At 43.5% G+C, this 24,413-nt stretch overlaps 1 protein-coding gene across 1 annotated transcript in view; it reads left to right on the plus strand.

The window, feature by feature from the left end:
* The window catches only part of LOC110200349 (dynamin-1-like protein), a 46,206-nt gene extending 27,932 nt beyond the window's left edge, over nucleotides 1–18,274 (plus strand). Inside the window, 13 exon segments of the mRNA XM_078148059.1 lie at nucleotides 719–798; nucleotides 801–849; nucleotides 941–1,147; nucleotides 2,505–2,527; nucleotides 2,530–2,645; nucleotides 3,893–3,976; nucleotides 4,181–4,270; nucleotides 4,917–5,015; nucleotides 10,847–10,999; nucleotides 16,702–16,811; nucleotides 17,260–17,419; nucleotides 17,531–17,583; nucleotides 18,064–18,274. Coding sequence (XP_078004185.1) covers nucleotides 719–798; nucleotides 801–849; nucleotides 941–1,147; nucleotides 2,505–2,527; nucleotides 2,530–2,645; nucleotides 3,893–3,976; nucleotides 4,181–4,270; nucleotides 4,917–5,015; nucleotides 10,847–10,999; nucleotides 16,702–16,811; nucleotides 17,260–17,419; nucleotides 17,531–17,583; nucleotides 18,064–18,151 — 1,312 coding nt within the window. The 3' untranslated portion in view covers nucleotides 18,152–18,274.
* Nucleotides 18,275–24,413: the final 6,139 nt, after the last annotated feature.

Raw genomic sequence — 24,413 nt, forward strand, 5'->3', positions numbered from 1 at the left:
GTAGTAGGAAGAAGGGTCCATGTTTGCTTTACTCTTGCCTTTATTTGAAAGGCTTCTAATAAAATCTCCATTTGCAAACAATGCTAGCTTTGGATTTGGGATATTTTATTGTTTTACAAAAAGACCCTTCCAGGTTCCTCCTATTGGTTTTAATTTTTACTTACAACACCACTAATGTGAAAATATGTTTAATAGGAATGTAAATGTATAGCCTATATCAGGTGGCGCTCCATCTTGGGGAGGGTGGTTTGGAGGAAAGCGGAGAAAAATTCTAAACTCAAAAGCACATGGAAGTGATTATTGATAAATCAAAATAAATTAACAGAATTTTTTCAAAATAACCAAAAAGAAATTTTTTTAATACGTTGGGAAAAAAAAAAAAGAGAAAGACCCTTCCAGGGGCAGCTAGGTGGCGAAGTGGATAGAACACCGGCCCTGGAGTCAGGAGAACCTGAATTCAAATATGGCCTCAGACATATAATACTTACTAGCTGTGTTACTCTGGGCAAGTCACTTAACCCCAGTTGCCTCAGCTAAAAAAAAAACCCTTCTAAGCCAATGCTTTTTAGGGTTTTTAATATAAATGAGTACTTTTGGTATGACCATGTGTGTTTTGTTGTTTATGTGATTATATAGCATTGTTTCCTAATGTTGAATTGTCCTTGAATTTCTGGTCTAGGGAGCAGGGCCTGAGTCTGAACCTTGACCCTCTCCACAGGAGCCAGCATGACATCAGCACACAAAAGAACATCAGTGATTCCCTGCAGGATGAGCAGGGCTTCTTGCAGAAGAAATATCCATTCTGGCCAACTGGAATGGCACCCGCTTTCTTGCTAAGACACTCAACAGGTGCTGCTAGGGCTGGTCAGGGCAGGTTGGTGATAGAGCTGAAGAGTGCCTGGGAGTCACCTAGTACTGGTCCTTATGTTCCCTCCCTCAGGCTTCTGATGTACCACATCTGAGATTGCCTGCCTGAGCTGAAGACACGTGTGATCGTGCTGACAGCCCAGTACCAGTCTGTGCTGCAGAGCTGTGGGCAGCCTGTTCAAGACCAGAATGCCACTCTGCTGCAGATCATCACCAAATTTGCCACTGAATACTGCAACACCATTGAAGGCACAGCAAAGAATATTGAGACCTCAGAACTGTAAGCTCAGGGAAAGGTTGGGGTTGCGGGGTTGGAGGGAATAATGATAATCTATCTAGCAAACTATTTCCTTCATACTTCATAGAAAATCCGAAATGGGGTCATTGAAGAGTCAGACATGTCAAATGACTAAACAACAAATATTTCATAGTCGGGGAGAAGAGTTGTTGGGGGGTTTTGACTTGGTTTTAGTTTGTCAGACCACTCTCTCCCAATGCAAGTTGGCACCTACTCAGCAGCTTCTAGTCTAGTGCTCAATGGGGTTTTCCCAAAAGCCTAAAAAAAAAAAACAATAAAAAAGGGGCAGTTAGGTGGCACAGTGGATAGAGCACTGGCCCTGAAGTCAGGAGGACCTGAGTTCAAATCTGGCCTTAGACCAAACACTTGACACTTACTAGCTGTGTGACCCTGGGCAAGTCACTTAACCCCAACTGCCTAAAAAAAAAAAAGCTCAAAAGCCCAAAAAAGCAATTAGTGGGTCAACAAGGATTTTATAATTAAATAGTTACTGTATGCCAGGCACTGTGGTAAACGCTCGGTAAACAAACAAAAAAGATGAAAAAAAAAAAGTCCCTGCCTTCAAAGAGCTCCTGTTCTGATTGGGGAGGGGAAGGAGAAATCTAGAAATAATTAGGCATGTACAAGGTGTGTATATAGAGTAGATGGAAGGTAAACCGAAAAGCAAGGCATTAGCAGCTAGGGGGACTGAGAAAGATCTTCTCAAGTGGTAGGATTTGAGTTGAGTCTTGAAGGAAGCCAGGGAAGGTTAAGACACAAGCCTTTCTCTCATCATGTCTGGGCATCATGTGATTCTTGTTGTTGTTCAATTGTGCCCGACTCTTTGTGACCCCATGGTCCATAGCACACCAATGCTGTCCATGGGGTTTTCTTGGCAAAGATACTGGAGTGATTGGATATTTCCTTCTCTAGGGGATTAAGGCAAACAGGGTGAAATGACTTGCTCAGGGTCAAATAACTAAGTATCTGAGGCCAGGTTTGAACTTGGGTCTTCCTGCCTCCAGGCACAGCGCTCTATTCACTGCAGTGCCACCTAGCTGCTTCCTGATGCCTCATGGAGCCCAGCAAATGTTAAGAGCTGGAAGAGCTCCTTAGAGAGCATCTAGGCCAACATACCAAGGCTCAGGCAGAGCAAACAACTTGCCTGAGATTTCCCAGTGAGTGATTGTAGAAGTAAGACCCAGAATCTTGACAGCCAATCTCTTGGCTGGTATTTTTTCTATTTCTCTATTTCTGTATCTGACTTTAGTCTGAGGCAAGGGTGATAGGGGATATCTAGGGATTGGGAATGGCCAGGGCCGACCACATCCCTGATGCCTAACCTTTGACTCCCTCCCAGCTGTGGTGGTGCTCGCATGTGGAAGATGAGACCTTTGGCCAGACTCTGGAATCCATTGATCCTCTGGCTGGACTAACCATGTTGGACATCTTGACAGCCATCCGAAATGTCACGGTAGCAGATCCCTCCTTCATAGCCACTTTCCCCATTTTCATCCATTCTTCCCTCACTTGATGCCTATAGGTGACCCTGCTTCTACTGATCTGTCTCACTGTTTGGGGGAAATAGCCCTTTAATCAGAGGTGTGTGGTCAGCCAAAAAAACCAAGGCATAGTGTTATGAAGAGATTTGCCCAGGTTACACAGTGAGTAAAAGCGGCTGATCAGGGATTTGGACTCAAGTCCTCTTGCTCCTCTGTGGCAGCTGTGTTGCTCTATTCAGACCCTCTCTCGGGACTCTTCTTTGAGAAGAGCCTTGACTGCTTGCATTGAATTCTTTTGAATGGCGTTTATGTGAGCAGACATTGGGCTTTTGGGGGATAGGGAAGAGAGACTGAATTCTTGGAAACAGGGAGGAGGGGAGTGTCAGCCTGGAGATTAGGAACCCTCTGGTGCTATGAATCATTTGGTGTGAACAATCCACCATTTATTAACTCCAAGCCAGGCAGGCGCTATGCTAGGCCCTGGGGATGAAAGGACAAAGAAGGAAACCAACTCTATTGTCAAGGACACCAGAAAGGAATGAAACTGGGGCCCCTTAACATGGCTCAAAAGAAGCTCTGGAAGAGAAATCTGCCAGTGAGCCAAGCCAAGGCTAACTCAGGGAATCCATGTGGAGCCGCTGGAGTTGCCATGGCTCACTGAGAGAAGTTACAGATTCTATTTATCATCTTTGTGTCATGTCTATCACCATAACCTAAATTCTGTAGGAGCAGGCAGAAATAATCTTTATAGAAGTAGCTCACATTTGTACAATAATAGAAGGTTTGCAAAGCGTTTATGGGAGTGGAGGGGAGTGTCACGCGGGGTTAGGGCTCACCAGTCTTGAAAGTTAAGTTTAGATGGAGTGGAAGGAGTGGATGACTCCCATAAGACAGGAGGTGGTAGTGATTGAATGACCTTCATGTGGAGCCTTGGCCTTCCAAGCTGTCCCCTATTAGAAGGGGGAGGAAGAGGAAAGGGATGACTCAGAGCTGGAAGTTTAAGGTCAGGTGAAAAAATTAGAGGTAAGTCTTCCCCCTCCCACCCCCATATTGCCAAGAGGGTGAGCCAGAAAGGGGAGGAACCAAGTTGAGCTCCTTGTCTGGTTTTGTCTGACTCCCACAGGCATTTAAGTATGCAAGAGACAGAAGCTGAAAAAGAGATGCTAAAGCCCCAATTCCCTGCCACCCCTAGGAGCCTATTCTGCCTTCACCACTCTCCACCTTCCCTGGCAGAGAATGGGCCTAGAGAGCCCCGAGCCTCCGCTGTGTAGAGCTGGTGCATGAGGAGCTTCAGAGAATCATCCAGCACTGTTCTACTTACAGTACCCAAGTCTGGGAACCTTCTTGTGTATACATGCACGCACTTGTGCACAGACACCCGTGCACATGCCTTCCCCAACGTCCAATAGCAAGCAAGGGGGAGAGCTAAGACAAGGAGCCAGGTGTCTTGACTCTGCTTGGAGAAGCTGGGGAATGGAGGGCAGAAGCAGCCTTCCTACCAGAGCCCAAGACTGATGAGCTCTGCCCTTTCCAGGAATTGCTGCGCTTTCCCAAGCTACATGAGGCCATTGTGGAGGTGGTGGCCAGCGTCTTGAGGAAGAGGTTACCAATAACCAATGAAATGGTAATGACCAAGGCAGCTCTGGGACACAGCTGCCCTGAGAGGGAAATGGCACCCACTCGGGCCAGCGCCCAGAGGACACACTGAGGGGAAAGCATCCAGCCTGCATGACCTGCTAATGCCCTGGGCAAGTCATTGGCAGGGGTGCTAATAGCCAGCTTGATTAGAGGATGAAATGAGAAGGGAGAAAGAAGGGATGGGGAAGGGCAGGATCTTGTGTAGAGGTTGAGCTGGGGGTTAAAGGAAAAAACCCACCTGAGCCTCTGCCCAAGATCATTTCCAGTGTAAGCCCCACTAATCCTGGCAAATACACTGCACCCAGCAAGTAATCAACTGAAGGAATACCCAGGAGGCCACACTCATCCTGGTTAAATCTGTGGTCACAGACCCAAAGCAGGAGTGTAGGTCCTTAGAAGGAGGCCAGATAGGACATGAGCAGGGAACCGTTTTCAAACCACAGAATAAGGTGATGAAAGACTGACAAAGAGAGGACTTGTAGGGGAATCCAGTCTTCACCAACTTGACTATAACTCCCCCCATCCCCAGCTACTCAAAATGACTTCTGCCTCTGTTTCCTCAGCCTGACAAATAGAAGGAGAGAAGGAGTGAGACAGGACAGGTAGGGTGACTTCACTACCTTTCCTTGCAGGTTCACAACCTCGTGGCCATTGAACTAGCCTACATCAACACCAAGCATCCAGATTTTGTTGCTATGACTCTTGTCTCAGCTTCCATGAATAGTAATAAGGTACTTGAATGAGGTCACCTAGATCTGGCCTCAACAAACCCTCGTCTATTCCCTGAACTTATTCCCACAGTCAAGAAGTATTTATGAGGCATCTGCTATGTGCCAGGCCCTGATTCTGTGGTACCAAAAGAACACATGCACACAATTGGCATGCTTGTTCTTGTGACATCATATAGATACAGCCCTTTCTTGGTGGAGGGGGTACCAAAGCTCTGATAAAAAGCGACCTCTGTGTTTAATAGGAATGTATATGTAGAGCCTATATCAGGGAATATTTTTGAGCCTCTGAAGAGGAGTTGGCCCCAAAGGGCGGCTGGGAGAGGGAGGGTCACTCTGCCTAATTTGCTTTGCTTTGGTTGGAGGTTGGTTATGGGATCCCCATACTTGGATAATTTGATGAAGCTCCTGACTCCTTCCCCCTTTGGTTGGTGTGTAAGGTTCTTCTTATATCCCACTTCTGAGACTTGACTGCTTTTCTGCACGCAAACTATAGTTCCCTGTTGCTTTAATTTACAGACAGACTAAAAAGCTTAGTAATTCTTCAGTTTGGAAAAACAGGCTGGGGAGGTGGGAGAGATGGTACAGTACACTATAGGAAGCCTGTGGATGCATAAAAGTGTTTGAAAGGGGAAATCACAGATTCGTTCACCAAACTCAATGCTAGAGCTAGAATAGAGGCCATTTTGTGGTAGTATCGTAGTCATTTGTTATGACTGATAACAATTAAAACTACATTTGTATTGATATCTTTTGTTTTACTTCACATTCATTTCTGATTATATCCCTACATATGCACAATTGCATACACGCAGATGCACACATGACTTCCCTGGTAACAGATTAAAAATGAGGAAAAAAGTCTAACCAACTGGCCATATATGGTGACAGTTCATGTGAACATTTTACATCCATAGACCCTCAGCTCTCCAAGAGAAGGAAAGTGCATTTTCTCAACTCCTTCAGGATAAGTCTTTGTTGTTGTTCAGTCTTTTTCATTCATGTCTGACTCTTCATGAGCACATTTGGGGTTTTCTTGGCAAAGATATTTGGAGTAGTTTACCATTTCCTTCTCCAGCTAATTTTACAGATGAGGAAACTGAGGCAAACAGAGTTACTTGACTTGCCCAGGGTCACACAGCTAGTAAGTGTCTGAGGCCAGATTTGAACTCTGGAAGAGGAGTCTTCCTGACTCCAGGCCCAGTGCTCCATCTACTGTGCCACCTAGCTGCCTTAAAAATATATTTTTTTGTTATTGTTCAACAGTCTTGCTCATTGTAATTATACAGTATTCAGGTTCATGACATTGTTTTCCTGTTTGTACATACTTTGCTCTCCATCAGTTCACATAAGGCTCTGAATTCTTTGTATTCATCTTTTCTTCCAGGGCATCCTATTACATTAATATGACACTAGGGATTTAGCCATTCTGCAGTCATTGGGCACCAACTTTAGCTCTAGTTCTTTGCTACCACAAAATGTGCTGCTATGAACATTTTGGTATATGTGGGACTTTTTCTTTGAACTCCTTGGGAATCTAGCACTAGTATCTTCCAGTCCATGATTCCAGAATACTTGGAACAATTCATAGCTGCACCAACAGTGGATTAGTACGTAGTATGCCTGTCTTCCCACAAGTCTTTGAATTTTGATATTCCCATCTTTGCCAGTTTGCTGAATGTGAGTAGAAACCTCAGTTGTTTGGATTTGCATCTTACTATCAGTGATTTGGACATACCATGTGTGTTGTTCAGTCATTTCAGTTGTGTGTGACTCTTTTTTTTTTTTCAGTGAGGCAGTTGGGGTGAAGTGACTTGCCCAGAGTCACACAGCTAGGAAGTTTTATGTGTCTGAGGCCGGATTTGAACTCAGGTCCTCCTGACTTTAGGACCGGTGCTCTATCCACTGCACTACCTAGCTGCCCCCTGTGTGTGACTCTTCACGGCCCTATTTGGGGTTTTCTTGGCAGAGATACTGGAGTGGTTTGCCATTTCCTTCTCCAGCTCATTTTACAGATGAGGAGACTGAGGCAAACAGGGCTAAGTGACTTGCCCAGGGTCACCCACCTAATAAGTGTCTGAGACTCAGGAAGATGAGTCTTCTTGACTTCAAGCCCAGTGCTCTATTCCCTGCTGTACCACCTAGCTGCCTTGTTTATCTTGACCATCAGATGTTTATCAGAGGCAATTGATATAAAGAGTTTTTTTCCCAGTCTAGTTTCCCTTATTCTAGCTGTATTTAAGTAGAGCAGGGGTTCTTAACTTGAGGTCTGTGAACTTTGTTTTTTAAAAACATTTTGATAGCTTTATTCGGTGTAATTTGTTTCCTTTTTAATCCTATGTATTTTATTTTATGCCCCTAAAAAAATCCTGAGAAGGGATCCCTCCTGTTCTCCAGCCTGCCTTCCTGTGTGCCAGACGGTCCATGACAGAAAATAGGTTTAAGAGCCCCCGAAGTCAAACGTCTGTGGAGCTTCCCAGAGGTGGTGTCAGATGCTGACCTAAACTGTTGATTTTCTCTTTTGCTAAACTGCTTTTGAGTTTTCCCAGTAGTACTTGTCAAATAAGGCGTCCTTTCCAAAGTCATTTAGATCCTGAGTTTCTGTTGATTTTGAGCATTTCTGATTCCTGCTTGTCTGTTGGGTTCCTTTGATTTACTTTTCTATTTGAAAATAGCACCACCTCATTTGGATGATGGCTTGTTTAGAGGATCATGGGAAGTATGCAGATGCTATGTTCCTTTCATTCCTGTTCTTTGTAGTGTTTGCCTGGAGATTCTAGGCTTTGTAGCCATCCAGTTGAATTATATGACTATTTTGCATAGCTCTATAAAATAACTGGTTAGTAGTTTGGTATAGAATTGAATGTGTAAATTAACCTAGATGGTGCCACAGCACAACCATGAGCGATAAATAGGCCTTCCTCTAATCATTTGTTTCCCTTCATATTTTTAGAAGTGTTTTGTAATTGTATTTTTGTTCAATGTGGATTTTGGACTAAAACTTTGGGGGGAGAAGCTATTCAGCATAGAAATAGCCATACCGTCTTTTCAGCCCCTCCTTTCTGTGTCCTCTGCCATTACCTTTGTCATTCACACAAGCATATCCAACCCAGTAAGGTCCCTAGATGCCTCATCATTGAATGGAGGTAGCCACCCTAGCTTCTTGAAGGTTGCCCCCTGGGATCAAATGCTCTGGCAAGCCCTACCAAGCTGCACTAGCTTCAAGTGTGGGCCCAGTGATAGACAATGTGACAGTTGCCTTGAGGACCAGCCTAGCTTAATTCAGAGAGGAGGTCATTCCCAGGGGGCCTGTGGTTTTTGACCACAACAACTGTTGAAGAGTTAGAGAGAGATAATGATCTACATCAGGGAAGACAAAACTCCAGGCTCTGGAAATATAGCAGTCAGTTCACATGAATGTGTCTGGCCCTGGGATTCTATCCTCCTGGTAAGGAATCTTATACTGATCAGTTCTTACTCTGTGAATTATAGTCTAACAGTTTCTTAGGTTGCCCAAGTTAATGACTTGTTCAGGGTCATACATCTAGAATGTGTCAGAGGGAGGATTGAAGGCCAGGTCTTCCTAGCCCCAAGGCAGCTCTCTAGCCACTGTGCCTTGGCTGCCTCTGATTAAATAAATGTCTGTGTATGCACATGTAAGTTTATGTATGTATCCAGGTGTTTATACGGACACCTATATCAGTTTTACGTAGTATATATCCATGTATATACTGAGACAACAGGTTTGACCTTTTTGGAAATCTTCAAGCAAAAGCTGGATGAATGAATGAATGAATGAATGGCTATTTATTGGGTACATTGTGAAAAGGGTTCTTTTTTAAAAGTTTTTGTAATTCAGTTTTGCTTTCAGGTCCAAATTCTCTCCCTCCCACCTCCCCTTCACCCCATTGAGAAAGCAAGGAGAGAAAAAAAAAACCATTACAGACATTACAGTTAAGGAAAACAAGTTCCTTCATTAGCCATGTCCATATACATATAAATATGCATGTATATTTTGTATATAAGGTGCAAGTGTGTGTATACACACACACACACACACACACACACACAATCTGCTGAGTTCATCAGTTCTCTATCTGGAGGTGGGCAGCATGTTTCATCATGAGTCCTTTCGATTTGTGAGGGGTCATTCAGAGTTACTGTGTCTTTCACAGTTGATTATCTTTACAATATTGCTGTGACTGTATAAAGTGTTCTCCTGGTTCTGCTCACTTCGCTTTGTACCAGTTCATACAGGTCTTTCCAAGTTTTCTGAAATCGTTTCTTATAGCATAATAATATTCCATCACAATCATATATTGTAACTTGTTCAGCAGTTCCCCAATTGATGGGCATCTCCTCAGTTTCCAATTCTTTGGTACCACAGAAAGAGCTGCTTTAAATATTTTTGTCCATATGAGTCCTTTCCCTCTTTCTTTGATCTCTTTGGGGTAGAGACCTGGTAGTGGTATTATTGGGTCAAAGGGTATGAACAGTTTTATAGCCTTTTGGCCATAGTTTGTGGAAGAGAATCTTTTTCAAGCCACCAAGACCCCATCCAATACTGAAATAATATGATCTTTTGATTCTGTCTTCTTCACTATATGTGGTTTCAGATAAGTCCCTGTTTATTTTCCTTAATTGTCATTGATTCATGGCACTTAAGTATGCCCTATTGGTCGTGGTCTCTGGTTGGTCAGCCATTACCAAATGGTTGGACATGTCAGATATTTCCAATTCTTTGCAACTACAAACAAGCCACTGTAAATAATTTATTGGACTGGAGACTATTTTCTTTTTGAAGATATTCTTTGGGCGTATTCTCAGTCATGGAATGTCTTAGATCTAAGAAGATGATTTGGTTTTTGGACTGTCCTGTATTCTGCCCAGTTCAAGGTTAATTTGAAAGAAATCAAGTCATCTAACTGCACATGTACAACTTATATTGAGTTGCTTGCCTTTTCAGTGAGGGTGGGTGGGGAGGAAGGAAGAGAGAAAATTTGAAACCTAAAGTTTTAAAAACATGTTTAAAAAAAATGTTTTCACATGCTACTGGGAAATAAGAAATACAGGAAATGGGGTACAGAAGTCTATCCTGCCCTACAGGAAAATAGAAGGGGAAGGGGATGAGAGAAGGGGAGAGAGATAGAAGAGAGGGCAGACTAGGGAAAAGGATATTCAGAATGCATGCCATCTTGGGGTGAGAGGAGGGGGGAGATGGGGTATAAATTTGGAATTCAAAAGCTTGTGGGAGTGAATGTTGAAAGCTAAAAATAAATAAATTTATATTAAAAAAAAAAAGAAATCAAGTCATCTTACCTCTTTTGGAGGTGAGAAATAACCATATGGGCTATACCCAAGAGGGAGCATTAATTAAGAATTATGTGTAAGTTCAAAAAAGAATTTGAGAAATCTCAGATTGGGAGACTATGTGGGGAGGGGGATGTCTGCACTGTCTTGTAATGATGGTATAAGAAAGAGCCATGACAGCCTTCCCAGAATTCTAAGCTGAGGAGCTCACAGGACCACTGTTGGGGTGGAGAGGGGCTCTCTTAAGTGTGGGAAGGGTTAGTAGATTATTCTAACCTGCAAGGCTATAGAAAGGGCTGGTTTGTGAACCTGAAGAAGAATGAAGAGAGTTGTTGCCTAATGGGTTTTCCCCCAGGTACATGAGGTAGGCATTTGTCATGTCCCTGCCTCACCCATTGTTTTAGAGCTTCCATCAGGCTTATGAAATAAGGTTTCACCATGTGCCTGTGATATGCTGCCCCTCCTGGCACTGGGCATCTTAAATATCACCATCCTGTCCTTTCCCTCCCCTCCACCCTGGACAGAGTGACACCTGCCAGCCGAATGGTTCTAGGTGCAGGAAGAGTGAGAAAGTGGGGGATGAAACTGTTCCCGAGGAAAAGGAGATTCCCAGATCATCTCAGTTATGCGTCCTCCCTAACACCAGCCGAACACATCCCATCAACATGTTAGATGCGGTGAGTGGCATTTGGTTTCAGCTGGGACATGGGATGGTGGGCCTCACTTCTCTGGGGGTGGAAAGATCTGTCGGGGTTGAAATTCATTTCTACCATATGTGACTGAATAGCTCAGGGTCTTAAACTATAGGGCTGATGAGACCCAGGTCATAGGGTTCCATTCCTCCAGTAGTTACTCAGTTTTATTCTGTCCCATGGCCTCAGACTGATCGTTTGTGAGAGAGAAGCCCAGATGGAAAGGGTTCAGAATTCCCTGCTGGCCTTGGGACTCTTTTCCCAGTTCTGTAGCTTGGAACAGACACAGCTAGCACCATGCTTTCCTGGCTGATGTGGGCAATTTTAGAGCATAGAATATTTTCCAAAGGATTTTTTTTTTAACTACAAAGCTAAAAGGGAAGGGGAAATGAGAGTTTACAGGAATGGCTACTCAGAATCTCTCATTCATCTTGTCCACTCGTGGTAGCAGTTGCCTTTTAAATGAGTAATTTTATGATGATAACCCACACACACACTCACAGAACTAGCCAATAAGGTTTGCTGCAGAATTTGCCACCAACAGAGGTCTTGGGATGTGTGGAGATGGAAGGGGCTGTTCTTTGGCTCCTCTGTGTCTTCCAAGTGTCTGGGCTGCTTTTTGAAGCCTGTGGTCTTAGGCCGGGCTAGAGGGCTGGCTGTTCCCAGATGGCCAGTGAGGGTTGCGGCACCAAAGAGAGCTTACTAGCTTTGCTTTTTTATACAGAAAGGGTCCCATCTTAGTAATGTTTCAGTTTTCCATTTCCTGGGAGTTCTAGGGCACTGATTGGCTAGACAGAATAGCTAGTATACTAGCTTTTTTAGTATAGGCTTTTGGGTAAGATAATACATATGAACGCTAACCTAGATTCTGTGAAGAGGTTTTTATAGGGGAGATAAACTTCCTAACAATCCTATTAAAGCCAAAGAGCCTCAATTTATCACTAGAGCTATATATGAAGGTGTGCATATATATGTTTTCTAATAAATTATATCAATTTGATTAGTCACAAAGGAAAGGTGACACTTGCATCTATAAAAATTTTTAATTGTGACTCTATCCTTCTGTACATTATGAAAAAAGATCATAGCATCTACAAAGTAGACATTTTGGAAGCAAGAAGGGTGGAGAAGGGTGGAGAAGAAAGAGAGCTGAACAACTTGAAATCACAGCTCTGCCACTTACTGCCTGTGCGACATCTTATAAATGCATTGCAGTAGTCATTATCGTAGCTGAGACCACTTCAGAAAGAATCCAAATACAGAAGTTCCAAAATCAAGCACAAATTTTTTTTTATCATAAACTTTGCTAAAGTCTAGCCCCAAAGGGCTGAACTCCCATACCTTAGGGTTCCTATTCCTTGCCTCTAACTTATCTAGGACACCAGCTTTACTTGGAGTTGCCTCTGGTAACAGAAGCAGAGCTCACTGCTCTTGAGCTTTCAAAGCCTACGTACTGTTTGGGGGCTGCCCACAAAGGTACCTGTTTCCTTTCAGGAGGGGGAGCAGAACAAAATGACAGTATTCCTGAGTTGGGGCTCGGTGTACCAATTCAGCTTCCTAGCTCATCCCCTTCCATGGGGTCTCTGACTCATCACTCACATAGACCTTGGGAACCATCTGCCAGAATCCCATGAATGCTAGTTGTCAGGATCAAAATCCCCCATCAAGCATACTGGCCTTATTAATAAAATGATTAAATTACTCAGAAAAAACAGTCTACATCCAGCACTAATAATAATAGACACCAGTCCCAGTAGGGATCCAGGAGACTGCTAATACATTTTTACTAGACATTCCTAACCCTGGTCAGGGCAAAAGATTTTTTTTTTTTGAGAAAGGGAAATAAGCCAGTTTACTGACCTTCTCAGTAGATCCTGGAATTCTAGGATCTGCCCTTTGTTGAGGTCATCACAAGTGACTTTGTGTATCCAGGAATACCATTTTGAAAGGTCACCCAGTAGTGGCTGGGCTATAGAGAATCTCTTCAAGCTGACCGGGCTCCCAGCTAATACCATTAATTACAGTTAGGAAAAAGCATTCTAGGCAGTAGAATATTCATATACACTCTACAAGGAATGTGGAATCACTTGGGAAACTCAGGCATTAGGAGGTTGTAAGACCACAGCCAAAGGTGGCCTTGTAGGCTCGTTTATCCTGACTCTGATAGAAATGAATCTCTGATCTACTAGAGAGCACACCTTTTAAAAATACTTACTTTTAAAAATACCATATGGACCTTCTTTCTGTCCTGAAAATGACCCAACAAGGTCACTAGATTTGACAACCAAAAGCTCATTGGTAACTTCAGAGAAAGCAGTTTCAGTTAAATGATGATGTCAGAAGCCAGACTGTAGAATTGAGAATGAGAGGAAAGCAAGTGGAGGCATCTTGATTGTACATGGCCTTCTCAAAGACTTTAGCAGAAAAGAGGAGGAGAGATATGGGGGTGATATCGGGGATAGATCAAGTGAAGGATTTTGAGGATGGGAGGATGTTTGTAGGTGACAGGAAAGTGGTTGGTAGACAGGGAGAGACTGACAAATGAGTAAGTGGGGATGATAGAGGAACCAGTCTATGGGAGAAGACTGGACAGGATGGGATGGGATGACTTCTACATGGAGAGGAGTTTGCCTTGCCAAGAAGGGCCACCTCTTCATGTGAGACAAGTGAAAGAGAAGATGATCACAAAAGGCATCTGAGTGATGAGAGAAGAGAGGGCTCAGAGGATGATTGCAATTTTTACATTGAAATATCAGGAAAGGTTCTCAGCTGAGAGGATGGGAAGAGAGTCATGGGAGGTTTGAGGAGGGATGAAAAAGTTTGGAAATGCTGCTGTGGTGAGTGAGATAGTGAAGAAGTAAAAGGATTGCCTTGATGTAGTGAGGGCCCAGTTGAACTTATGTAGCATAAACTTATAATGGACCCTGCTAACAGTTTCATGATTTTTTTCTGGCTTCATTCAGCATCATTTGAGTAGAAGTAAAAGCATCAGATGATGGGAGTAATCCAAGGCTGAGACTTGTCAGGGCAAGATCAATGATATGGTAAAAGGGCCAGAGGCTCAAGAAAAGAGGACAGTGTCAAGTTGAATTGCTTCACCAGGGGGTCAGGATGGGGAAGGGACACAAGTTTAACCAGTGCAGGAGTGATGACCTAGGAAAGAACTGAGGGGTGGAGGGACTGAAGATCATGGTGAGGATAGAGAATATGGTTTGGGGTTGCAAAGCAGAGGGAGAGGTTGGAATGACAAGAGATTGTGACAGATAAAGGAATTTCAAAGTTCGTAAACATGGAAATAGAGTATTTGTATGTGATGGCAAGATCTAATATAGCTCAGGTGGTGCAAGAGCTAAGTTGAGAAATTGAGAGGTAAAGGTATTTGAGGGAGCATATATATGTGTGTGTATATATATATATACTCCCTCAAATACCTTAACCTAAGGGTTAACCCTAACCCTAACCTTAATCTTTCTAACCCTAGGGTTATACATATATGTATATGTGTGTGTGTATATGTGTGTGTGTGTGTATATGTGTGTGTATGTATATGTATATGTATATGTATATGTATATGTATATGTATATGTATATGTATATGTATATGTATATGTATATGTATATGTATATGTATATGTATATGTATATAGATGAGAGTAGTGTGAAATAAGGCTGGGAAGGTGGGTTGGAACTAGTTGGTAGAAGACCATGCATGCCAGGATAAGGCATTTGCATTTTGTCCTTTGTAGGCAACTGGAAGTCACCGAAGGTTTTGGAATGTGATCATGATCTAATTGGACCTACACATTAGGAAAATTGCTTTGATATTAGTGTGAAGGAGGAAGACTGCTTCCTGGCAGTAAGACTAGTTAGGACTATTCCAATGCTCTAGGCAAGAAGTTAGTGAATCCTTAAATTCTGGTGGTTGGCAGCATGAGTAGAGTAGAGGATGGCAAGAGATACTGCCAAGGTGACATTGACAAGGGTGAGAAACTGATCAGGGGTGATGGAGAAAGGGAAGTGCCAGAGGACTCTAAAGTCCAAACCTGGATGACCAAAAGACAGATTGGGAAGTTGGGATGATGGAGTGGAGATATGGTCTGATAGGTTTGTTTAAAAAAAAAAAAAGCCAAGGGTTGGCCCTGTCATCCACCCTGTAGTTAGGCAAAGCTCTCTTCCTTCTCCTCTTGTTCTGGGGACTGTAATCAAATCAGAACCTTTGCTTCTGTAAAAGGCATGTCATACTTCCCTATGGTTCCCTTCACTGTCCCTGAAATTTCCCAAACATCCTTTTCTGGCCACCATTCCCTTCTCTGTGTTATCTCCTCCCATCAAGATATAAAGTACTTTAGGGCAGGTACTGCCTTGTTTTTTACCTGCCCCACACTCCCTCTCCCCCCACCCCAGCTTAGTACATCATTTGGCACATATTAACCATAATATGTCTAATAAATGCTTTTCATTCACTCACTCATGTATAGTGTTGTCAAATACAGACCCAGAAACCTTGGCCTCTGCCTGTGCCTAACTGTGTAAGACTGGATTGGATTGTGATTTTTCTTATGTATTTGTGAAGTGGATTTAAAAGTCCAAATTGCAAATTGATCATGTTTTCCCTCAGGTTTAAGGGGTACAGGAAAGTCACATTAGAGCAGGCCTGCACAACCAGCAGCCCGCTTGTGGCACACCAAAAGATTTCAGGCAGCCACAAAGAATGTAGAGGATTTTTTCCTCTTCATTTTTTGTGGGCCTCCAGCCCTGTGGTAGAGCATCTTTAAGAGTTATGGGGAAACATACCCTTTGACCCAGCCATACTGCTACTAGATCTATACTCCCAAGAGGTGAAAGGAAAAGGACTTATATGTACAAAAATATTTCTAGCAGCTCTTTCTGTGGTGGCAAAGAATTGGAAGCTGAGGAGATGCCCATCCATTGGGGAATGGCTGAATAAGTTGTGGTATATGAATGTGATGGAATACGATTGTGCTATAAGAAATGATGAGGGGGATGGTTTCAGAAAAACCTGGGAAAACTTATCTGGACTGATGCAAAGGTAAGTGAGCAAAACCAGGAGAACATTGTACACAGTCACAGCAGCATTGTATGATGATCAACTGTGAATGACTTAGCTACTCTGATTGACACAGTGATTCACCACAATTCCAAAGGACTCATGATGAACCATACTGCCCACCTCCAGAGAGGGAACTGACAGGCTTGGAAGTCAGATCAAGGCATATTTTCTTTTGTTTTCTTTATTTTTCTTGCAATATAGACTAATATGTAAATATGTTTTGCATGACTCCATCTATTTGATGGGTGTCACATTTCTCACCTTCTGAATGGGTAGGGGAGGGACTGGAGGGAGAGAGAGAATTTGGGACTGACAAGAAAAATATAAAAAAGTAGTGATAGGGAAATAACTTCTTGCTTTTCCCCCTCATATAAGGGAAGATTATTTATAGCTCTAATGCTGGAACTGGCACCGTTACTCTAGAGACCCTGCCCAGAAGAGTGAAAGTCAGTGCAAGGAGAGGGTGGCTTATACTGGACCCCACATCACCTTGGACCACTAAGATAATGCCCAGGCAGCCTCTGGGACACTGGTGCACAGGTGCCCTGACTTAATTGTGCTTTAGGACATATTTCCTCTTATTGGCACTCCCTTTTCCTCTTGTGTCCTCCCCTAGCCCATGCCAGGTGCCAGAAAACTGAGTCAAAGAGAACAGCATGACTGTGAGGTAATCCGCAAACTGATCCAGTCCTACTTCCTTATCGTTCGGAAGAACATCCAGGACAGGTAGGTAGGAGTGTGTGTGTGTGTGTGTGTGTGTGTGTGTGTGTAGGGGCTGCTACAGCAGAGCTGCTCCCTTGACCCAACAACCTCATCATGATTAAAGGTGGGAAGCAATCAGACATTGATGGATCTCTAGTGGTTTATTTTCTGAAGCATGTAGAATTATGTTTAGCTTCATGGCATCCTTGTAAGAAAAACAAGGGAAGAACTGTCCTTCCTCCATTTCACAAAAGAAGAAACTGAGGCTCAGAGAAGGCAAATTGTCCATAGGGAGCCAGGACTGGAACCCAGGTTACCTGACTCACTAGGACTATTTCAATTAGAAAAACCCAGGGAGGAGAATTCTTTCTAGGGTTCCTGTGGGCCATTTGTCCCCTGCTTTAGAGTATCCCCCATCCCTGTAAGACCTACTCCCAGCCAATGCCTGTCTGGTCTCTGTCCCCCAACCCAGTGTCCCCAAAACAGTCATGCACTTCCTGGTGAACTATGTCAAGGACCACCTTCAGAGTGAGCTGGTGGGAAAGTCATACAAGACCCAGCTACTGGATGGGCTGCTGACTGAGTCTGAAGACATGGCCCAACGGCGAAATGAGGCAGCTTCCACGCTCAAGGTAACCAGCTACTGATATTATGTGAGACCTCTCCCCACCCCCTATGCTTAGGGAGTGTCTGGGGCTGTTAGTGATGCTGCCATGGCCCAATGATTTTCTTTTCTTTCTTAGGCCCTACAGAAGGCCAACCAGACCATCTCTGAAATCCGAGGGACTCAGCTTTGGTGAGTGGTGTTCACCATGCCCGCTGCCCTGAGTCTACTGTAACCTTAGGGGTAGTGCTGCCAGCTTGTTTTTGCCGACCTCGTTCCAGACCCTGTTGCCTCTCTTGTCTGCACATTCTCATCATGATCCAGTTCAACAGACCTTCTTGCAATGGCCCATTTGACACCAAGAATCAAACTCCCAAGGATTGTTCTGGGGGTAGGGACTAGAAAATGAACATGGCTACTTGAGGGAGTCAGCAGAGAAGAATCATCAACATAGCCATCTTTTCCCTCCACCACCCCACCCTCATTCTGGGTATGGCTCCTTGTATCTACCCACATGGTATGGCCTGGTGTAATGAGCATGTCCATCTCTCCTCTCTAATTTTCTTGGTAGCATGGAGAGTGGACAGGGTTAGGAGTGCAAATTTGGCCCATTGAGCTGTGAGTGATTTCTCTGTGTCTCTCTTCCCTCCTTCCCCTTTTTGCTGAGATGAGGAAATCTTGGAAGCAAGCAGGGTGGGCAGCAAACAGCAGGCAAACTCTAGCCTTAGGTGAAGGAGTGGGGAGTGCCACCATGGACTAGGCCAAGCACCAGGATACCACCACCATTTCCTCAACACCAGGCCCAGGGTCCCCAGAACATGAAGCAAGAGCAGTCTAAGAGTTTTTTGATTGAGGTCTCTGTAGTTTTCACCCAATAAAAATATTCGAGCACTAAGTGAATTCTTCTTTGTTGCCATGGGTTTGGAGGGATGGAGTGGCAATGAAGGGAAGTGATGGCAGTCACAGGTCTAACCTTATATCTCATTTCTCTCTTCATTCTTCCTTAACCCAGGGATTCTGAATCTTGGTTGTATCATGGACTGTGCTTGGCAGTCTGCCCAAATCTCTGGACCCCTTCTTGGAATAATGTTTTAAAATGTATAAAATGAAAATACATAGGATTGCAAAGGAAACCAATTATAGAAAAATATTTGCTAGAATAAGTTTACCGATTCCAGGTTCTGAACCCCTGCTCTAACTAGAGTTTTAGTTTGTCATGCAGACACATCGGTTCCTCCCACTTCTACTTCCTCCAACTCCCACTTTGGCAGGCATATATTAGAGTGGCTTCTATGGGCAGAGCTTCCTCTAACCTTTTCATAAATATGTGTCCCTAAGCCTGGGCTCGAGATTGTAGAGAATGCAGAAATAGAAGATTGATCTCTCTGTTTCCAATTTCTCATAGTTGGAAGGGGGAAGACCTAATCGAGGACTCCAACCCAGTCAATATTGATTAAGTGCCTGTGCCCCAGGCAGGTAAGGCTAAGTGCTGGGGAATACAATTAATACAAAAGAAAGACAGCCCCTGCCCTCAACTAGCTTACCATCTAAGGGGGAAACAACATAAAAGGAAGTAGGAAAGGGGGTGAAATGTGGAGGGACAGGATGATACAGGGGCATCTTGTTCCGTGGAGTTAAAACTAGGCTGGGCAGCAGATGCAAAGGGGGAGTGAGGATTGGAGAGTCCAGTTTCTGCCTTCTATAAAGATAAGGTGCTCCCTTGTATGAAGATGCTTCCCAGAGCTTGAGGAATTGAAAGGCCAATACCTGAGATGTGGGTGTATGTAAGACTGGATGCTGGGGTTGCTGCCCTGCTCGCTGACAGAGACCTTGCCTGGGCCACCCTGGCATGTCAAGTCAAGAAGCATTTATGAAACATCTACTATGTGCCAGGCCCTGATACTATGGTACCAGAAGAACACGTGTACACAATTGGCATGCTTGTTCTTGTGATATCATGTAGATCCAGCCCTTTCTTGGTGGAGGGTGGACCAGAAACCAAACCTCTGATAAAAAGCAACCCATATGTTTAATAGGAATATATATGTAGAGCCTGTATCAGATTGCACGCCATCTTGGAGAAGGAGGTGGAGAGGGAGGGGGAGAAAACTTAAAACTCAAAAGCTTATAAAAATGGATATTGAAAACTAAGCATAAATTGATTAATTTAAAAAAAGCAGCCCCTACGGAAATGTTAAGACTGAAATTTGACATATTGTCATTTCAAATTACAGTGTAATATAATTATTAATAAATTCAGATAGAATTTTTTAAATGTTGATATACATGAAAACTACAAAGCAATCTGTGGAATAGCAGTTTAGTCAAAGATGGCATAAGTAAAATAGAATATCAAAAGGATAATAGAGATTCTCCACTGAAGTCCTCCTCCTATACCTCATCAGGGCCTAGAGATGACCCTGGCAGGTCCCACCAAACTGGAAAAAATATTAAGACTAGAGCCAGTAAACTTTGTCTACTGTCTGAGGCCCATTCTAGCTTATCCCCAAGGCCCAATTCCAGATAGACCTCAGGGGAGTGAATTTTTGGTTGGTCACAGTGAAGAGGTCTGGAGGTTTGGGGTGCTGGAACCCCAAGATCGCAATGTGGGCCCTGCCCGAATGAATTCGACTCAAATCTTCTTCCAGCCAGAGAAAAAGTTTATTAGAGATAAATCATATAGGCCAGGTGACACCCGTAAGGACAAGCAGGCGTGAGAAAAGCTCAGCCTTTTCTGGCATGAGAGATTCTCAGCATTTGAATGGGGGCCAGGGTGGATCTTATATACACTAAAGTAACTTTGGGTGGCCAGAGAAGGGGACTGGGAAAAGAGTCTAGGTGAGAATTCCAATTGGAAGGTCCAAGAGATTTGAATAGACAATGGAAATAGATAATGAAGGGAACTGGAGGGAAGAAGTTTGAAAGGCATCTGAATAAGATCAAAAGGTTGGGCTAGGGCTTTCAAAGGGAGATAAAGATGTGTTTGGGCCCACACCCCATCAACAGTGACTCCGGAAGATCAAGGTGACCTGTCACACATGTACATAGATGTACCAATGTATATTGGTACAATTAGGACTCACATGAAATCCCAGGTCTTGGAAGGATTGAAGTCTTACATATCCAAACCTTTCCAGTGATGCCACGTTGGTGCCCAGAGGTAAATTTCTAGTTCTAAATACCTAAGTTATATTTTAGTCCTCTACCTCATCTGTGAGCTCAGTGATGTGAGTCTTCCTCCCAACAATGAGGATCACAGACCAGTCTGGACATCTCTTGGACATGATTTCTGGTGAGTTTACCACAGGATTCAACCTAAGAATACCTGTGTTAAGAAGAGTAGTAAGAAAATAAAGTCTGTATGTAATCCCAGCTGAGTCTGCTAAGTGGCCAGCCCAAATAGGAGAGTACCTAACTTAGAAACCACATGAACTTGAACCTTTCAACACCAAGTGAAAGGTTTTTCCCATGACAAACAGGTCAGATTAATTAACGGGCACTTATTAAATACCTACTGTGTTAAATGAGAAGGAAAAGAATTCTTTATATAATAAGCAACATGCACTCAAATCCAAATCTAACGTTCCATGTATAAGAGAAAGTCACAAATGAGTATAATCAGGTCCTCTCAGACTCAAGTGCATGAAACCACTCAAGCCACCAGATGACATACTGACCAGACACATGTCTAGATGGAGACAAGGAGCAGCATCCTGAGAAGCTAAATACCACTGTGCCTTTGTACATCTTTGAGCAAAATAAACCTCCTTTTGGCCAATGTCTCACAAGGGCTTGCAATAACATACTAGAAAAGGAAATTAAAGGTGTATTGATTGCTATCAGAGAAGGTAATATGTGGGGTTTTTTTTTTTGCATAGTACATCTAGGAATCTTAAAGGATCCCATAAATCAACAAGCATTTATTAAGGGCCTTTAAAGTGCCCTGTATTGTACAAAGTGCTAGGAGTACAGAGGCAAGATCAAAACAGGCCTTGCTTACCTTCCGTCATGGGAGACAATATGTGTCCAATCTCTGGAGCTACTCTCCACTCCCCCACTCACACTGGCAGGTCAAGTCTCCACAACTCAGCCACTTGTCCCCTCAGTCTAAGGGTAGACCTGAGAGATTGGGGAGGGGGAGATACCTTTCTAATGTTATCATTCAGCCCCTAGGGAGTGTGCTTACTGCCATGATTATGGGTTGATTGTCAGGTAGACTTAGCTAATTAGCTTTTAGAAAGGCATTTTACTAAAGTAGACTGGTAAGAACAGTTGGTATAAAATATCCCCCCAAATGTCTGTGGCATTCTACCAATTCATAGAGAGCCTGGGGAAAGTAGATGCAAGCTTAACATACATATGGAAAAGGGGATAGCAGCTCGTGAAAGTCCATAAGAAGGTCTCCTTAAGTATAGTACCACTTTTTTGCTGAGCTCTCTTGACTCTTGAATCTCTGTCCAACCTATCCTTGGCTCCCAATATATTCATCCGCTGATCTGGGAACACTACTGGAAGATGGGCAGTCCTTTTTTGGTTAAAGGCAGGGAATCTTGAGGTCTGAGGCTGGGCTCCTCTCCCCCTCACCCAATCAATCCCCGTGCTTGAATCTCTGGTTCTCAACTACTCACGTGGCATTTGTGTAGGCTGTTAGTAAGTTTCCTCAGCCAATCCAAGCATACTTCCTAGGCAAGTTCCTCCAGTTAACAAGGCCATTTTTTTTTAGTGTAGTCCAAAGCCTATGATTGATTGAATGAGATGTCTTGTTAAGGGATCAGGACATAGCATTTTATCAGTTAATTTTAATTTTTAATTTTTTTTTTTAAGGCAATTGGGGTTAAGTGACCAGGGTCACACAGCTAGTGTCACGCGTTTGGTCTGAGGCCGGATTTGAACTCAGGTACTCCTGACTTCGGGGCTGGTGCTCTATCCACTGCACCATCTAGCTGCCCCTATCAGTTAATTTTAAAAGGATGGTTTAATTTGATTTATATTCCTCCGTGCATACACATCCTTACAAGTAAATACAAAATATATTTATAACTCAGGTGTAGACTGAGTATGCACTTACACATATCCTATGAGACTCTTGGAACACTGCAGTAGTGTAAGCAGCCCACGCGGGTGTTTATGCTGCCTTCTACAAGTCTACAGAAAAACAGGTTGTCAACTTAATCAGCAAGGGAGCACTGTATAATGTATAATTTATCCACCAGATGGCACTATACTCTAGACACTAACCCAATGGTCTAGCTCATTTGTTGTGGCCTGACTCCAAAGGGTGTATGATCAACAACTAGCCAATCATGGTGATGGGTTGATGGGACCTGGACCCCAAAAGGCAAAGACCATGTCTCTGGAAGCAACACAGTATCTCAGTGGGCACCTGTGGGAAATTCTTTTCTTGTTGCAGGCACATACAGACCTGACCCTGTAATTCCTCAGATAAATGCTATTGGTGCAGGTTCAGGGATGCTGGCCCAAGGACTCTTTCCCTGGTACCTGATCCTCCAAGGACCATGCTTCTGGCAACCCTTTGTGCTATAAACAGAACTGTCTTGTCCCTTCAACAAAACTATCTCTGTTGACTCTGAATTTTCCCTAACATTCCAGCAGCCCAGACCACTGGCACCTGCACCCAAGGCACCTGGATTTCTTATATATCCCTTTGAAAACTGACCACTCCTTAATCCTACCCCCCACCTAATTGGCATACTTGGCACACCGTTCCCTGAACTTCTGATTATAAGCTTTAGCATCATCCTCATTAATTTGCAGATTCCCTGAGAATTTTGCCCCCTTCTATAAGCATCACAATAAACTTTGCCACTTGACTGGAAGACAGTTTGAGTGGTGAATTCATTCCAGGTGACACCATCCTGTACCCTGACATTTGGGGTTCCCAGCACCCCTAAAATGTGTCAGGGAGACTTGTCTCTAATAGAATCATACATATGCTTATCCCCCAAACTCCTCTATTTAACTCCCCCATTCAATACCCCCCAATCCCCTCCACACCTGACCCTACACGCTCCCAATCAGTTCCCTGCAAAATTGGGTTTTGCCTCTCAGGTCTCCTGGGTACCCAGAGCAGCAGCTATACAGGTGCCATTGAGAAAATTCTGCCTGGGTCAAGTGCCCCCTGGTGATGGGTTCTGTCCTGAGGGCTGTGAGTGGTCTAAAACCACCATCTACTCCCTCCTAGTTCACTCCCTCCTCTTTCACCTGGACTGTTAGAATAGCCTCCAAATTGGGCACATAGCCTCAAGTTTTACCCTTCTCTAGCCCATCCTTTGTACAAATGCCAAAGGAATTTTCCCAAAGAGTAAGTGTGGCCATGTCACTCCTCTGCTTAATAAATCCCAGTGTCTCCCCAATGACTCTAGGATCAGATATTATTTCATTTTTATTCCATCCTTTTAAATTTTCATTTTTGTGTGTTTATAATATATGTTTATAGTGTATTTATGTGTTCATAGTTTATAATATAATATAGTTCATAATATGTGTTTATAGTGTATTTCTAATATGTGTATACATATACAGGTATATAATTTATATGTGCATGAATATACACATATTGGGGTATATGCACAAACATTATTTACCAATAGGACGGGATACACAATCAAAAAAGTTCAGAGACCACTGTTCTAATGGTGCTTCAAGCCATGTACAGATGCCCTCTAGTGTGCGTGCCTGGAGAGTCTCCCACCTTGTCAAGCTTGTTGTTCCATTGTTTTTCAGTCATGTCTGACTCTTCCTGACCCCATTTGGGGTTTTCTTGGCAAAAATACTGGAGTGGTTTACCATTCCCTTCCTCAGCTCATTTTACAGATGAGGAAACTGAGGCAAATGGGGTTCAAATGACTTGCCCAGGGACATACGGCTAGTACCTGTTGAGGCCACATTTGAACTCGGGAAGATGAGTCTTCCTGACTGCAAGCCTGATGCTCTATTCACTGCAGCGCCACCTAGCTGTGTCTTCAAATGGCTGGACAAAAAACAAGCACTCACTGGCTGTG

This window comes from Phascolarctos cinereus, unplaced genomic scaffold, assembly GCF_003287225.1.
Source record: "Phascolarctos cinereus isolate Bilbo 61053 unplaced genomic scaffold, phaCin_HiC Scaffold_8;HRSCAF=390, whole genome shotgun sequence".
Taxonomy (NCBI): Eukaryota; Metazoa; Chordata; class Mammalia; order Diprotodontia; family Phascolarctidae; genus Phascolarctos; species Phascolarctos cinereus.